Below are 18898 nucleotides of genomic sequence, written 5' to 3'. Positions count from 1 at the left end.
TGGACATGACACAGCTAAAGTCTCCATTTGGGTTGAGCCGATCGTGAGATTTCAGGATCGTTTTTAAAATCCGATTTCTGATCATTTTCCATTCAAACCCGATCTCGATCCCAATTCCGATCCCAATGCAAGTCAATGGGATTTTTTCTAATAATTAAAGATTGGATTTTAAAAACAATCCTATTCACTACACAGCATGGAATCTAAAAATTGAACACTTTAATTGTTAGACTCCACGCTGTGTAGTGATTAAAAAAAATCCTCTGGCTACTTAGTCCCCCCTATGGTGTCCACTTACCTGCACAGAAGCGCTGCCACTGCATCACTCACATCTCCCCTCCCAGTACCCGCTCACACTCTCCTAAGCCACAAGCCCTGCCTTCTTCCTAGATCTGTAACACTAACTAACTTTGCAGGTAAGTGTTAGCTACTAGAGATGTTAGCTAGTCTCCCATTAGAATGAATGGACGCAGCCGGCGCGCAGGGGGTTAAGCGGCATCCATTCATTCCTATGGGACCTAACTAACATTGTTAGCTTTTCCCACAATGCTTGGCCAGTAGCAAAGCATTGTGGGAAATAACCTCTGACCTCGATACCACCTAAAAAGATCGGGATCGGAATTCAACCCTAGTCGCCATACATTCAGTCCAATTTCTCCATTGAAGTCTATGGAAGTTGTAGAAATCAAGACTTCCAAAGGTAGAACAGCATCTATCACACATTTATGTCATATGATATGCCATAAATTCATAAAGCTATTGTCTGGTTTCCTCGAGGTACACTGGTTCTGTCCTACACGCCAAAGACATACTGACAGGGAATTTAGTAGTGAGCCATATATGGGACGGTAACTGTGGAATATGTTGACGCTATACAAGTAAGCAAAATAAATATAGGATCTGTGCTGCATGAACTGCCTGGCCTCTAGCAGCTTCCAGTACCTGATTATATGTTTGTGTTCAGGATGTCGGACCCTGTAAGATCACATACTGAAAATATGATTTGAGGCTTTAATGCTAAGGCCCCATATAGCAAGAAAAAAAGAAAAAATTTTGAAGCGTTTTAAAGATTTTCTCTAACCCTGTTAAGTAGTGACAATCTGTTATGCGTTTGCGCCACGTGGGGCCCTTGGCCTTAAACTTATCTTCCAGGCTCCAGCTTACTGAATCGTATTCCCCTCAGTATATTGTACATGCAGATCATCGGCTATTTCTCTCGAGTGGAGTATTAATCTGTACTTTATGATTATTCTGCCATAGCCATTATAGAAACCAGTTCCCCCTGCGTCAGAGTCTTCTTTGCCAAAAATCGTCCTGTATGGTGAACTTTTCTCTCTGACAGTTTCAGTATAAAATACAACCCAAACCCGATGGACCCCATTATAGTCTATGGATTCTGTAGGTGTCCATGGGCAACCGTTGTTTTAGTAGGTGGGCTCTTCGTAGTTCAGGTTCCCCACCGCAAGTGTGAACCTAGCCTTAGTGTCTATATATTATTAGTGACATATAGTAGTAGTTTCCTTTAATATTTGACATATTACTTGATGTGAATACCACACTAATAATAATGAGGCTGCCTATTTTAGTTACCAAAAGGTCACATACCACTGTGGACATTTTAATCCCAAGTATTGTCATACAAGAACACTGTTCTTTGGCAATGGAAAGACTTGAGACAACATGTGTTAGTGTCACTTAACTTTGGCCAATAGTAAATCAAGTACAAGCCAACCAAGTCCATGAGCAGCTCTATGCTAAGGTAAATTACAAATTTAGCCCTGCTATATTGGAGCGTAATTAATTTTCTCCATATGTCATGTATAAAATGGATCCAATGTGTGTTTATTACAAGTCAATGTTATCCTAGAATGGCCTTGTCATCAGCGTTATAAATGAGCTCATAAAAGTTTAGATTTGGCGACAGACTAATGTAAATAGTAATGTATTTCTCTTGAACGCAGACCAGATTACATCAGTTTCCTACACAAGCCTGTAAGAATTACTTCTCTAGAAATTACCTACAAAACGCAGCAAAAACAGGAAGAAACTAAGATTTCATATCAGCTATTATAACATAAAAATCATGACCCCGACACCCCTCTGTCTCCTCCTCAGCAAGGATCGGTGGCTACCAATGCGTAGTCCTGTGAACTCACTAATAAAATATCCATCAAAAAAGGCAAAATACAGACAGTATTCTGAATACACATAGATAAGGAGTCTAGACATCCACTCCCGCATTGATCAGGGTGTCGATCAGGGTTTTCCACATGTACATCCTCCATCATATACCACTGGTGCCTGGCTGCACCATTGGCTACTATTCCCAGATTATACAATTGGGATTTATGAAAAAACCTATCTACCTAAATGTGGTGCTAGAGCACCTTCCTATTTTCCACCAATAAGGTATTATTTGCATATTTCATACCCAGATTTTTTAGCAGGGCACACATGGTCTAATATATAATGGTACTGTCCAAATTCAACATTGTACCCTTTCTGACCCTTGCCTGTGTGAACATACCTTTTGTGGTAGAAATAGAAGGGACAATTTACTTCTTGCTACTGATGAGAACTTTGGGGGCAATATATTAATAAGAATACATTTACAGAATCAAATACATTTTCCTTCATTTATCAATTGTTCCATGATATTTGATGTATCTGGCATATCTTTAAAGCAGTCTGGTTCAGCAAGCCATTATACATGGTGTACTATCAGTATTTTTGTGGCTAATAATCACATTATGTCTACAGCACATTTTACATTTCTCCCTTAGCAGTCTCACCCATTACTATTGCTATTACTGGTCTCACATGTAATTCTGCCAGGAGTAACTGTAAAATAGTAAACAAACAGCTAAAACAAGCCCGAGTGAGTATACAATATAAGATCCAGGAACACTGAACTGCAAATATAGGGCAAATACATGCAGGTATGGTGCAGATATAGTACAAAGATCCCTGACACAGGAAAAGCTTTCCACCTGAATAATATTCCATCTATAACCACACAAGCAGCCAGAAGTAGATAGTAAGTACATAAGTAGACTTTTCTTATATTGTAAACCATGAGATGTGTAGAATGTTCAGTCTTGTGCACAGAGGAAGCAGTTTGTAGAGGTGTGTGGAAGCTGTGAGTAGAATCAGACTCTCCCTTCTTATTCACTGGGTGAACACAGAACAGAACCTCCCTGTCTATCATCTTGCATCTATGGACAGAAACTCCTTAGTAACAGGGAGTGACCTGCAAATTAGCTAGAAGGGAGAAACCTAGCGGCAGGAACTTTAAGGCGAAAACCAGCAACATTTTTAGTTAATGTTCATTACATTTTGGTCCAGAATCACATGCTCTATTAAATGAGACTAAAATTGTTCTGAGATGTTACTTCACTTTCTACACCATCCCTCCTATTAGAAATAGATTTTCTATAAATTAGAGATGAGCGAACACTAAAATGTTCGAGGTTCGAAATTCGATTCGAACAGCCGCTCACTGTTCGAGTGTTCGAATGGGTTTCGAACCCCATTATAGTCTATGGGGAACATAAACTCGTTAAGGGGGAAACCCAAATTCGTGTCTGGAGGGTCACCAAGTCCACTATGACACCCCAGGAAATGATACCAACACCCTGGAATGACACTGGGACAGCAGGGGAAGCATGTCTGGGGGCATAAAAGTCACTTTATTTCATGGAAATCCCTGTCAGTTTGCGATTTTCGCAAGCTAACTTTTCCCCATAGAAATGCATTGGCCAGTGCTGATTGGCCAGAGTACGGAACTCGACCAATCAGCGCTGGCTCTGCTGGAGGAGGCGGAGTCTAAGATCGCTCCACACCAGTCTCCATTCAGGTCCGACCTTAGACTCCGCCTCCTCCGGCAGAGCCAGCGCTGATTGGCCGAAGGCTGGCCAATGCATTCCTATGCGAATGCAGACTTAGCAGTGCTGAGTCAGTTTTGCTCAACTAAACATCTGATGCACACTCGGCACTGCTACATCAGATGTAGCAATCTGATGTAGCAGAGCCGAGGGTGCACTAGAACCCCTGTGCAAACTCAGTTCACGCTAATAGAATGCATTGGCCAGCGCTGATTGGCCAATGCATTCTATTAGCCCGATGAAGTAGAGCTGAATGTGTGTGCTAAGCACACACATTCAGCACTGCTTCATCAAGCCAATACAATGCATTAGCCAGTGCTGATTGGCCAGAGTACGGAATTCGGCCAATCAGCGCTGGCCAATGCATTCTATTAGCCCGATGAAGTAGAGCTGAATGTGTGTGCTAAGCACACACATTCAGCACTGCTTCATCAAGCCAATACAATGCATTAGCCAGTGCTGATTGGCCAGAGTACGGAATTCGGCCAATCAGCGCTGGCTCTGCCGGAGGAGGCGGAGTCTAAGGTCGGACCTGAATGGAGACTGGTGTGGAGCGATCTTAGACTCCGCCTCCTCCAGCAGAGCCAGCGCTGATTGGTCGAGTTCCGTACTCTGGCCAATCAGCGCTGGCCAATGCATTCTATTAGCCCGATGAAGTAGAGCTGAATGTGTGTGCTTAGCACACACATTCAGCTCTACTTCATCAGGCTAATAGAATACATTGGCCAATCAGCGCTGGCCAATGCATTCTATTAGCTTGATGAAGCAGAGTGTGCACAAGGGTTCAAGCGCACCCTCGGCTCTGATGTAGCAGAGCTGAGGGTGCACAAGGGTTCAAGTGCACCCTCGGCTCTCCTACATCAGAGCCGAGGGTGCGCTTGAACCCTTGTGCAGCCTCGGCTCTGCTACATCAGAGCCGAGGGTGCGCTTGAACCCTTGTGCACACTCTGCTTCATCAAGTTAATAGAATGCATTGGCCAGCACTGATTGGCCAGAGTACGGAATTCGGCCAATCAGCGCTGGCCAATGCATCCCTATGGGAAAAAGTTTATCTCACAAAAATCACAATTACACACCCGATAGAGCCCCAAAAAGTTATTTTTAATAACATTCCCCCCTAAATAAAGGTTATCCCTAGCTATCCCTGCCTGTACAGCTATCCCTGTCTCATAGTCACAAAGTTCACATTCTCATATGACCCGGATTTGAAATCCACTATTCGTCTAAAATGGAGGTCACCTGATTTCGGCAGCCAATGACTTTTTCCAATTTTTTTCAATGCCCCCAGTGTCGTAGTTCCTGTCCCACCTCCCCTGCGCTGTTATTGGTGCAAAAAAGGCGCCAGGGAAGGTGGGAGGGGAATCGAATTTTGGCGCACTTTACCACGTGGTGTTCGATTCGATTCGAACATGGCGAACACCCTGATATCCGATCGAACATGTGTTCGATAGAACACTGTTCGCTCATCTCTACTATAAATATTCACATTTAATAAACCTTTCATTCATTAGTTTTACTTCTACGTTGTGTACAAATAGAGCAAACCTTTTGTGTAACATACGATTTTGGAACTTTTTAAAGCCAGAATTCTGGACTATAGGGCTTGATAAATTCCCCCATGATCTTTGCAGAAGTGATGTATAACGTCTCTACTAATGTATAGCATTTCCTTCAGCATACTAACATTACATGATTAAAGGTTAAATGCTTGCAACGTGAATACTAGCATAAACACCAAACCATGTAAACAATCCCATTCCATCCAGTAGTGCTATACATGCAATGTATCTCACGACAAGTTGTAACTAATTCAGCTTTTGTCCAAGATGAAGGATTTATATTGTAATGAGGTGATAACAATACATGCCAGCAGTCTCCGCATTACATACAGACTTATTAGGGTGAATGATATGTGTATTTATTCTCACTATATTAGGTCAAGAGCACAGAGTCTGCCTACAACATGCAGCTGAAACTCTGCCATTGCCCAGGCAGGCGGATGGGTTTTTGGAGGCATGCATCAGCCAAACCATGCATACTTACCCTTATAAGTTTACAGATTTGTGAGACAATGGTTACAGGACAGACATACAGAGCTCCATTCATTTGTTAAGACTTCATGCACTTTTTATGAGAAATAATGATGAGCCAAAATGTGGTATCACAAGTCACATTATGGACATATAAATTCCCTTGAAACATTGCTTCAAGGGTAGAATATGGCATCTCAGAAAAACACCATAAGGTCCATATATGAATCCATAGAATCTTCAGGACAGGACCAAGCAGCATTGTGCACATGTCTACGATACTCTAATGATAAGGGTAAACTCTAGTCTTTTGGTTTAGTCATCAGGATGTGCGGAGGACTGTAAAACATCCATCTTCTGCATATAGATGAGCGCATAGTTTACACTGTACCAATTCACAGCTGCGCTTCATATAAACACTATCATTAGATAGGAAAATATACAATCAATGCAAAACAGCATGACGCACGGCTATACGGATATGTATATACATCAACTCAAGTGAGGGATCCATCATTGTTAACAAGCCTAAATATTCTTGCTCCAGCAGCTATTAACATTGCAGGAAGGACTACACTGTTTACAATGGCTTCAGAATGGATTACTACAAAAAACAAGCACTGCAGGAAATGTATTACATATAAACCTTAAGAAGCAGGTTCACTTACTACACAAGTACAAACCGCCGAACTGTGCCCGCAAAGAATATGGCACTATAAATCCCAGCACGCTCTTGTCCTATCACTGCCCAATGTTAATAATTGTTCAACCACCACGACAATGGGATAATAATACAATGATATACCTGAGGATTTGCTGCCAAATTCATCTTATATGGGTTTGTTTTGCCTTCTTCAGTTACAAGAGGTGACCAGACTTTAGACTCAGTCCTAGAAGAAAGTAGATAGAAATGACATGAGTTTAACAGATGTAAAAAGCTGGATTGAAACGCATTGTCATCCATTTACATAGAGATCAATGTCAAAAACAAAAATCCATTTTTTGGATGGACTCAAAACCTATCTTTCTGTGTCATTCAAATAAATAAATGTCATCAACAGATTTTTTTTGTGTGTTTTTTTTTTTACAATGAAGTCTATATAAACAGACTGTCGTCCGTTTGCGTCTCTTTTTGCATCCTTTAAATGGATGTAAAAAATTTGATCTGAACTTCTATAGTTATGTCCAGTGCAGTCATCCTATGAGAGATAACAGCAATGGACATTAATAACGGTAGTGTAAACATAGCCTTAGCGCTAGCAAGGCTTCTTTCCAGGAATGGCAAGCAATGGGAACGAGAAGACTGAAATACCAATCTTAACATTCAAGAAATAGGCCAGAGTGATAAATGACAGGATGTCTTGGAATCTAAAGGAAAAAATATTACTCAGTGTAACCATTTATTTATAACTGAAATACTGTCTCGTGCCAAGTGATAAACAGACACTTTCCAAAATTACATGAGAAAAAAAATGAAATTTGTTACTGTTATAAGTAGAAAAAAAAATCTTAAAGGACTCTACATATTTAAGAAAAAGAGAAAGAGAGAATATATAATATAATGGGGGGAATGTGGACAATAATGGGGGGCAATGCAGCAAATATACTTGACGCTAAGTTCACAACTGTGTTCAGGTTTCCGTTCAGTTTCCATTTGGGGATTCCTCGAATGCAAACCTAATCCGCTTAAAAAAGTGGTTACCTTTGGAAACCCATGGATCCCATAGGCTATAATGAGGTCCTCCCGGTTTCCGCCCGAAAAGGGCAGAAAACGCAGAGAGAAAAGCGCTGCTTGTAGTACCTCTCTCTCCTCATTTTTAAAGAAGAATGGGGATTCGATTCCCCAGGCGGAGACCAGGCGCAGGTGTGAACCTAGTCTTACACCAGTTGACCCATGAAACTATTCATTGTTTTTACAACTAGAAATTTATGAAGGAATTGACATGGTGTTACCACTTGGCGAGGTGTCTTACAGCAGATTATAAAACTCAAGCGGTTTATGCTTCGAGGGCAACATCTTCCCTATTCACAGGATTAGGCAGAAATTCCAGATTGGTGAGATCGGACTGCAGGGAGCCCCCTGGATCAAGAACAGGAGGGCTTTGTACCCTTATATGAATGGAGAAGTGGTCAAACTGGTATGCTGACTCTCCATGCATTTCTATGGGACTACCAGAGAAAGTTGGAAGATAAATAGCTACTCAGCTATCGTGTTACCAAACCCTCTCCAGAGGTCTACTTAGAAGGCAAAAAGAAGCCATGTTGGGATTTTTTTCTGGAATCAGTTGTACCCGCTGGTATAGAAGTGAATGACACCTTCAGTATAAAGCATTGGACACGCGCAAACATCTCCAAGCAGTGACAAGTACCGTCTTCAGTTATCATTGTCCAACAATAAAAGTCAGACAACCCCTTTAAATCCACAGCTGGAGATTTTCTAGCCAATATGTATAGAATGTGATCAGAGTGCTAATAAACTGGTTTGCAATGGTCTAACTGGCTCCTAAAGTCTACAGTCATTTCTTTATCCAGTCATATTCTTTATATGCATTATGCAAAAGATACAAGTCCTATAGAAGTATGGTATAGAAGTATGGCACACAAGTCCTATAGAAGTATGGTATAGAAGTATGGCACACAAATCCTATAGAAGTATGGTATAGAAGTATGGCACACATGTCCTATAGAAGTATAGTATAGAAGTATAGTATAGAAGTATGGCACACAAGTCCTATAGAAGTATGGTATAGAAGTATGGCACACATGTCCTATAGAAGTATAGTATAGAAGTATAGTATAGAAGTATGGCACACAAGTCCTATAGAAGTATGGTATAGAAGTATGGCACACATGTTGTCACGGGATGGTTAGAGTCTATACTATAGGCCATGTGTAATATATATTTCATGTGGAATGTATTCTCTAACCTGTTGTAAACATCAGTGTGTAGTTGGCTGATTCGGGTCTAGTGTGTTAGCACATTGTATGCAAATCCCTCTAACTAGTGAGGACCAGTGAGGACAATGGGTGGAGATAATCTGATCAGTGTCTCCAAGAAGATGTTGGACTGTGCATTGTTCAAAAGAGACAGGGAGTCTGCTCTCCTTGGTATAGGTGAGGGGGGAAGGATCTGTGACTCAGCCCTTCCCACCCACAGATAGAGGAAGTAACAGTTTAGTATATAGATATAGCTAGCAGTTAGTATGAGTTAGCCGGCCTGTGCACAGCTCTGCAGAGAGCCAGGACTTAGTTACAGGACCAAGAACCCAAAGTTATCATTGGATTGTGACTTCTGTGGACTTATTGTTATTACGGTTGATGTGACCGCCGCCGGCTACTAACTTTGTGGATTACAATAAATTGCTGTTGTCTCCCGACCTCTTGCGTCCGTGTTGATTCAAAAGACCATCCGGAGGAAGACGTATACTTTTGCTCCGTTACAACTGGTTGGCAGCGGTGGGATCAACAGCGGACAGCGAGATGGACTACAGCAGCTCAGCGATTAATGGAGCCACAACCTCAGAATACAGGAACTGGACTATGGCAAGTCTACAAGTAAGGGCCCGGGAACTAAACCTGAGTTACCAGGGAAGAACGAAAGATCAACTGATCGAGGCACTGGAGGAGATGACCCTGCAAAGCGACCATGAGGAGGGCTGCCCCCAGGAGACAGTAGAGATACGGGAGTGGCAGGTACAGACCCAAAAGAGCAGATGGGTTGTTTTGTATGAGGAGGAATTGGCAGTGCTGGGGCTAGGAGCAACTGCGGAGCAAAGGAGTAGAGCATTACAGAGGGCTCAGGAAACGGAGAAGGAGGAACAGAGAATGGCGCATGAAAAGGAAAGAATGGCGCATGAAATGCGAATGGCTGAGATAACTACGCGGAATTATAATCAAACGCCGACCCCCAGCCCAACAGTGAGAGAACCACCATATGTCTCCCATAAACACTTCAAGACCTTTGATGAAGCGGCTGGGGATGTTGATGGATATTTTCAGGACTTCGAACACCAGTGCCACCTGATGGAAGTCCCAGAGAAGGATTGGGTCCGGTATCTGGTGGGGCACCTACGAGATGGGGCTGCGGAAGCTCTCAGAGCCATGGACCCTAGTGATCAGCGGGACTATGAGGCCATTAAAAGAGCGGTGCAGAAGTATTATGCAGTCACTCCAGAGACCTACCGAGTTCAATTCCGCTCTTTGTCTTACAATGGGGGAAGCTCCTTCCACATGTTCGCCCACAAGTTGAAGCAAGCATGCAAGCGCTGGCTAGAAGGAGAGGAGGCTGTCACAGTCGATAAGATCCTCCAAGTCATACTTAAGGAACAGTTCTTTTCCCAGTGCCCCGCTGAGATCCGTGAGTGGGTGCTGGAACGGAACCCAGCCACAGTGGAGCAAGCTGCTTCCCTTGCAGATGAGGGCCTGACCATCAAGCCGCAGTGGAAGAGGTTGTTTGCAGAGGAGCGGAAAACTACCACAGTCTGCCAGACACCCTTCAGCCAGCCACCCACCTTTCGTGCCCGGCCTCAGGATTACAATTCCCCCTCTACCCCTGCCCCAGCCCATCGGCCTCCAGCTATGAACAACCCTGTCCCTAGACAACGACCTACTGGAAGAATGCTAGAGCGCAGATGTTTTGGGTGCGGGCGGCCTGGACATTTGCAAGCTAGTTGCCCTGTTAACATGGGGGCACGGGCCACCGTGGCATCCCGGCCTATTCACTACCTGGGAACCACCCCTAGGACAGAAAGTTTGGCCCCATTTCCAGATGACTCCATGAATGACCCATCTGTTCCACCTCCAGGGGTCTATGGGATTCAGCCTTCTGCCACACATCCCGCAAACCCTCAGCGGAAGCACTTGCAGGAGGTCCTACTGGATGGCCGAACAGTTGTTGGATTCCGGGACTCGGGAGCTTTCCTAACGGTAGCGGACCCCCGAGTGGTTCGACCCGAGGCCCTAGAGGAGGGCCCTGGCATTTCTATCGAGTTGGCAGGAGGTACTCGGAGACGTATTCCTAAAGCTACCGTGGAACTCGACTATGGTTATGGACCAAAACGATGCACAATTGGTGTGATGAGCGGGCTGCCGGCCGATGTTCTGTTAGGCAACGATGTTGGAAATCTACAATGCCACTTTGTGGGAGCAGTGACCCGAAGCCAAGCTCAGGGAGAAGCCAACATGGATCCACCGGATTTTCTGACAGATGCCAGCCCTTCAACCCTACAACTTTACCATTCAGCACCGCCGAGGGAACCAACACCAGAACACAGATGGGTTATCCCGGCAGGAGGACATATGAGCTATAGAGACTGATGTGCATTCCCCAATTTACCTGTGTAGGCCAATTGTGTCATGCACATGTTTTGAGAGGGGGAGGGGTTGTCACGGGATGGTTAGAGTCTATACTATAGGCCATGTGTAATATATATTTCATGTGGAATGTATTCTCTAACCTGTTGTAAACATCAGTGTGTAGTTGGCTGATTCGGGTCTAGTGTGTTAGCACATTGTATGCAAATCCCTCTAACTAGTGAGGACCAGTGAGGACAATGGGTGGAGATAATCTGATCAGTGTCTCCAAGAAGATGTTGGACTGTGCATTGTTCAAAAGAGACAGGGAGTCTGCTCTCCTTGGTATAGGTGAGGGGGGAAGGATCTGTGACTCAGCCCTTCCCACCCACAGATAGAGGAAGTAACAGTTTAGTATATAGATATAGCTAGCAGTTAGTATGAGTTAGCCGGCCTGTGCACAGCTCTGCAGAGAGCCAGGACTTAGTTACAGGACCAAGAACCCAAAGTTATCATTGGATTGTGACTTCTGTGGACTTATTGTTATTACGGTTGATGTGACCGCCGCCGGCTACTAACTTTGTGGATTACAATAAATTGCTGTTGTCTCCCGACCTCTTGCGTCCGTGTTGATTCAAAAGACCATCCGGAGGAAGACGTATACTTTTGCTCCGTTACACATGTCCTATAGAAGTATAGTATAGAAGTATGGCACACATGTCCTATAGAAGTATGGTATAGAAGTATAGTATAGAAGTATGGCACACAAGTCCTATAGAAGTATAGTATAGAAGTATGGTACACAAGTCCTATAGAAGTATGGTATAGAAGTATAGTATAGAAGTATGGCACACAAGTCCTATAGAAGTATGGTATAGAAGTATAGTATAGAAGTATGGCACACAAGTCCTATAGAAGTATGGTATAGAAGTATAGTATAGAAGTATGGCACACAAGTCCTATAGAAGTATAGTATAGAAGTATGGCACACATGTCCTATAGAAGTATGGTATAGAAGTATGGCACACATGTCCTATAGAAGTATAGTATAGAAGTATGGCACACATGTCCTATAGAAGTATAGTATAGAAGTATTGCACACATGTCCTATAGAAGTATGGTATAGAAGTATAGTATAGAAGTATGGCACACAAGTCCTATAGAAGTATGGTATAGAAGTATGGCACACATGTCCTATAGAAGTATAGTATAGAAGTATAGTATAGAAGTATGGCACACAAGTCCTATAGAAGTATGGTATAGAAGTATGGCACACATGTCCTATAGAAGTATAGTATAGAAGTATGGCACACATGTCCTATAGAAGTATAGTATAGAAGTATAGTATAGAAGTATGGCACACAAGTCCTATAGAAGTATGGTATAGAAGTATGGCACACATGTCCTATAGAAGTATGGTATAGAAGTATGGCACACATGTCCTATAGAAGTATAGTATAGAAGTATGGCACACATGTCCTATAGAAGTATAGTATAGAAGTATTGCACACATGTCCTATAGAAGTATGGTATAGAAGTATAGTATAGAAGTATGGCACACAAGTCCTATAGAAGTATGGTATAGAAGTATGGCACACATGTCCTATAGAAGTATAGTATAGAAGTATAGTATAGAAGTATGGCACACAAGTCCTATAGAAGTATGGTATAGAAGTATGGCACACATGTCCTATAGAAGTATAGTATAGAAGTATGGCACACATGTCCTATAGAAGTATAGTATAGAAGTATAGTATAGAAGTATGGCACACAAGTCCTATAGAAGTATGGTATAGAAGTATGGCACACATGTCCTATAGAAGTATAGTATAGAAGTATGGCACACAAGTCCTATAGAAGTATGGTATAGAAGTATAGTATAGAAGTATGGCACACAAGTCCTATAGAAGTATGGTATAGAAGTATAGTATAGAAGTATGGCACACAAGTCCTATAGAAGTATAGTATAGAAGTATGGTACACAAGTCCTATAGAAGTATGGTATAGAAGTATGGCACACATGTCCTATAGAAGTATGGTATAGAAGTATAGTATAGAAGTATGGCACACAAGTCCTATAGAAGTATAGTATAGAAGTATGGCACACATGTCCTATAGAAGTATGGTATAGAAGTATGGCACACAAGTCCTATAGAAGTATAGTATAGAAGTATGGCACAAATGTCCTATAGAAGTATGGTATAGAAGTATGGCACACATGTCCTATAGAAGTATAGTATAGAAGTATGGCACACATGTCCTATAGAAGTATAGTATAGAAGTATGGCACAAATGTCCTATAGAAGTATGGTATAGAAGTATGGCACAAATGTCCTATAGAAGTATGGTATAGAAGTATGGCACACATGTCCTATAGAAGTATAGTATAGAAGTATGGCACACATGTCCTATAGAAGTATAGTATAGAAGTATAGTATAGAAGTATGGCACACAAGTCCTATAGAAGTATGGTATAGAAGTATGGCACACATGTCCTATAGAAGTATAGTATAGAAGTATGGCACACATGTCCTATAGAAGTATAGTATAGAAGTATAGTATAGAAGTATGGCACACAAGTCCTATAGAAGTATGGTATAGAAGTATGGCACACATGTCCTATAGAAGTATAGTATAGAAGTATGGCACACAAGTCCTATAGAAGTATAGTATAGAAGTATGGCACAAATGTCCTATAGAAGTATGGTATAGAAGTATGGCACAAATGTCCTATAGAAGTATGGTATAGAAGTATGGCACACATGTCCTATAGAAGTATAGTATAGAAGTATGGCACACATGTCCTATAGAAGTATAGTATAGAAGTATAGTATAGAAGTATGGCACACAAGTCCTATAGAAGTATAGTATAGAAGTATGGCACACATGTCCTATAGAAGTATGGTATAGAAGTATGGCACACATGTCCTATAGAAGTATAGTATAGAAGTATGGCACACATGTCCTATAGAAGTATGGTATAGAAGTATAGTATAGAAGTATAGCACACAAGTCCTATAGAAGTATGGTATAGAAGTATAGTATAGAAGTATGGCACACAAGTCCTATAGAAGTATAGTATAGAAGTATGGCACACAAGTCCTATAGAAGTATAGTATAGAAGTATGGTACACAAGTCCTATAGAAGTATGGTATAGAAGTATGGCACACATGTCCTATAGAAGTATGGTATAGAAGTATAGTATAGAAGTATGGCACACAAGTCCTATAGAAGTATGGTATAGAATATAGTATAGAAGTATGGCACACAAGTCCTATAGAAGTATAGTATAGAAGTATGGTACACAAGTCCTATAGAAGTATGGTATAGAAGTATGGCACACATGTCCTATAGAAGTATGGTATAGAAGTATAGTATAGAAGTATGGTACACAAGTCCTATAGAAGTATAGTATAGAAGTATGGCACACAAGTCCTATAGAAGTATGGTATAGAAGTATAGTATAGAAGTATGGTACACAAGTCCTATAGAAGTATGGTATAGAAGTATAGTATAGAAGTATGGCACACAAGTCCTATAGAAGTATAGTATAGAAGTATGGTACACAAGTCCTATAGAAGTATGGTATAGAAGTATAGTATAGAAGTATGTCACACAAGTCCTATAGAAGTATGGTATAGAAGTATTGCACACAAGTCCTATAGAAGTATGGTATAGAAGTATAGTATAGAAGTATGGCACACAAGTCCTATAGAAGTATAGTATAGAAGTATGGTACACAAGTCCTATAGAAGTATGGTATAGAAGTATAGTATAGAAGTATGGTACACAAGTCCTATAGAAGTATGGTATAGAAGTATAGTATAGAAGTATGGCACACAAGTCCTATAGAAGTATAGTATAGAAGTATGGCACACATGTCCTATAGAAGTATGGTATAGAAGTATAGTATAGAAGTATGGTACACAAGTCCTATAGAAGTATGGTATAGAAGTATAGTATAGAAGTATGGCACACAAGTCCTATAGAAGTATAGTATAGAAGTATGGTACACAAGTCCTATAGAAGTATGGTATAGAAGTATTGCACACAAGTCCTATAGAAGTATGGTATAGAAGTATAGTATAGAAGTATGGCACACAAGTCCTATAGAAGTATGGTATAGAAGTATAGTATAGAAGTATGGTACACAAGTCCTATAGAAGTATGGTATAGAAGTATAGTATAGAAGTATGGCACACAAGTCCTATAGAAGTATAGTATAGAAGTATGGCACACATGTCCTATAGAAGTATGGTATAGAAGTATAGTATAGAAGTATGGTACACAAGTCCTATAGAAGTATGGTATAGAAGTATAGTATAGAAGTATGGCACACAAGTCCTATAGAAGTATGGTATAGAAGTATAGTATAGAAGTATGGTACACAAGTCCTATAGAAGTATGGTATAGAAGTATAGTATAGAAGTATGGCACACAAGTCCTATAGAAGTATAGTATAGAAGTATGGCACACATGTCCTATAGAAGTATGGTATAGAAGTATAGTATAGAAGTATGGTACACAAGTCCTATAGAAGTATGGTATAGAAGTATAGTATAGAAGTATGGTACACAAGTCCTATAGAAGTATGGTATAGAAGTATAGTATAGAAGTATGGTACACAAGTCCTATAGAAGTATGGTATAGAAGTATAGTATAGAAGTATGGTACACAAGTCCTATAGAAGTATGGTATAGAAGTATAGTATAGAAGTATGGCACACAAGTCCTATAGAAGTATAGTATAGAAGTATGGCACACATGTCCTATAGAAGTATGGTATAGAAGTATAGTATAGAAGTATGGTACACAAGTCCTATAGAAGTATGGTATAGAAGTATAGTATAGAAGTATGGCACACAAGTCCTATAGAAGTATAGTATAGAAGTATGGTACACAAGTCCTATAGAAGTATGGTATAGAAGTATTGCACACAAGTCCTATAGAAGTATGGTATAGAAGTATAGTATAGAAGTATTGCACACAAGTCCTATAGAAGTATGGTATAGAAGTATGGCACACATGTCCTATAGAAGTATGGTATAGAAGTATAGTATAGAAGTATGGTACACAAGTCCTATAGAAGTATGGTATAGAAGTATAGTATAGAAGTATGGCACACAAGTCCTATAGAAGTATAGTATAGAAGTATGGTACACAAGTCCTATAGAAGTATGGTATAGAAGTATTGCACACAAGTCCTATAGAAGTATGGTATAGAAGTATAGTATAGAAGTATGGCACACAAGTCCTATAGAAGTATGGTATAGAAGTATAGTATAGAAGTATGGTACACAAGTCCTATAGAAGTATGGTATAGAAGTATAGTATAGAAGTATGGCACACAAGTCCTATAGAAGTATAGTATAGAAGTATGGCACACATGTCCTATAGAAGTATGGTATAGAAGTATAGTATAGAAGTATGGTACACAAGTCCTATAGAAGTATGGTATAGAAGTATAGTATAGAAGTATGGCACACAAGTCCTATAGAAGTATAGTATAGAAGTATGGTACACAAGTCCTATAGAAGTATGGTATAGAAGTATTGCACACAAGTCCTATAGAAGTATGGTATAGAAGTATAGTATAGAAGTATGGCACACAAGTCCTATAGAAGTATGGTATAGAAGTATAGTATAGAAGTATTGCACACAAGTCCTATAGAAGTATGGTATAGAAGTATAGTATAGAAGTATTGCACACAAGTCCTATAGAAGTATAGTATAGAAGTATGGCACACATGTCCTATAGAAGTATGGTATAGAAGTATAGTATAGAAGTATGGTACACAAGTCCTATAGAAGTATGGTATAGAAGTATAGTATAGAAGTATGGCACACAAGTCCTATAGAAGTATAGTATAGAAGTATGGTACACAAGTCCTATAGAAGTATGGTATAGAAGTATTGCACACAAGTCCTATAGAAGTATGGTATAGAAGTATAGTATAGAAGTATGGCACACAAGTCCTATAGAAGTATGGTATAGAAGTATAGTATAGAAGTATGGTACACAAGTCCTATAGAAGTATGGTATAGAAGTATAGTATAGAAGTATGGCACACAAGTCCTATAGAAGTATAGTATAGAAGTATGGCACACATGTCCTATAGAAGTATGGTATAGAAGTATAGTATAGAAGTATGGTACACAAGTCCTATAGAAGTATGGTATAGAAGTATAGTATAGAAGTATGGCACACAAGTCCTATAGAAGTATGGTATAGAAGTATAGTATAGAAGTATGGTACACAAGTCCTATAGAAGTATGGTATAGAAGTATAGTATAGAAGTATGGCACACAAGTCCTATAGAAGTATAGTATAGAAGTATGGCACACATGTCCTATAGAAGTATGGTATAGAAGTATAGTATAGAAGTATGGTACACAAGTCCTATAGAAGTATGGTATAGAAGTATAGTATAGAAGTATGGTACACAAGTCCTATAGAAGTATGGTATAGAAGTATAGTATAGAAGTATGGTACACAAGTCCTATAGAAGTATGGTATAGAAGTATAGTATAGAAGTATGGTACACAAGTCCTATAGAAGTATGGTATAGAAGTATTGCACACAAGTCCTATAGAAGTATGGTATAGAAGTATAGTACAGAAGTATGGCACACAAGTCCTATAGAAGTATGGTATAGAAGTATAGTATAGAAGTATGGTACACAAGTCCTATAGAAGTATGGTATAGAAGTATAGTATAGAAGTATGGCACACAAGTCCTATAGAAGTATAGTATAGAAGTATGGCACACATGTCCTATAGAAGTATGGTATAGAAGTATAGTATAGAAGTATGGTACACAAGTCCTATAGAAGTATGGTATAGAAGTATAGTATAGAAGTATGGCACACAAGTCCTATAGAAGTATGGTATAGAAGTATAGTATAGAAGTATGGTACACAAGTCCTATAGAAGTATGGTATAGAAGTATAGTATAGAAGTATGGCACACAAGTCCTATAGAAGTATAGTATAGAAGTATGGCACACATGTCCTATAGAAGTATGGTATAGAAGTATAGTATAGAAGTATGGTACACAAGTCCTATAGAAGTATGGTATAGAAGTATAGTATAGAAGTATGGTACACAAGTCCTATAGAAGTATGGTATAGAAGTATAGTATAGAAGTATGGTACACAAGTCCTATAGAAGTATGGTATAGAAGTATAGTATAGAAGTATGGTACACAAGTCCTATAGAAGTATGGTATAGAAGTATAGTATAGAAGTATGGCACACAAGTCCTATAGAAGTATAGTATAGAAGTATGGCACACATGTCCTATAGAAGTATGGTATAGAAGTATAGTATAGAAGTATGGTACACAAGTCCTATAGAAGTATGGTATAGAAGTATAGTATAGAAGTATGGCACACAAGTCCTATAGAAGTATAGTATAGAAGTATGGTACACAAGTCCTATAGAAGTATGGTATAGAAGTATTGCACACAAGTCCTATAGAAGTATGGTATAGAAGTATAGTATAGAAGTATTGCACACAAGTCCTATAGAAGTATGGTATAGAAGTATAGTATAGAAGTATGGCACACAAGTCCTATAGAAGTATGGTATAGAAGTATAGTATAGAAGTATGGTACACAAGTCCTATAGAAGTATGGCAAGGAAGTGTGGCATAGACGTATGGTGTCTTTGATCAGATTAAACTTTTCCCAGG

The 18898-nt window shown here is 40.0% G+C and overlaps 1 protein-coding gene across 1 annotated transcript in view; it reads right to left on the bottom strand.

Moving 5' to 3' along the window:
- Positions 1–18898, bottom strand: part of PDLIM1 (PDZ and LIM domain 1) — a 52567-nt gene that overhangs the window by 14884 nt on the left and 18785 nt on the right. The window contains exon 3 of the mRNA XM_075258249.1: positions 6720–6804. Within this exon, the coding sequence (XP_075114350.1) occupies positions 6720–6804 (85 nt within the window). The remainder of the gene's footprint in view (positions 1–6719; positions 6805–18898) is intronic.

The sequence above is a fragment of the Leptodactylus fuscus genome, chromosome 10 (genome assembly GCF_031893055.1).
Source record: "Leptodactylus fuscus isolate aLepFus1 chromosome 10, aLepFus1.hap2, whole genome shotgun sequence".
Taxonomy (NCBI): Eukaryota; Metazoa; Chordata; class Amphibia; order Anura; family Leptodactylidae; genus Leptodactylus; species Leptodactylus fuscus.
The sequence above is the reverse complement of the archived record's forward strand: the minus strand, read 5'-3'. Positions and strand labels throughout refer to the sequence as shown.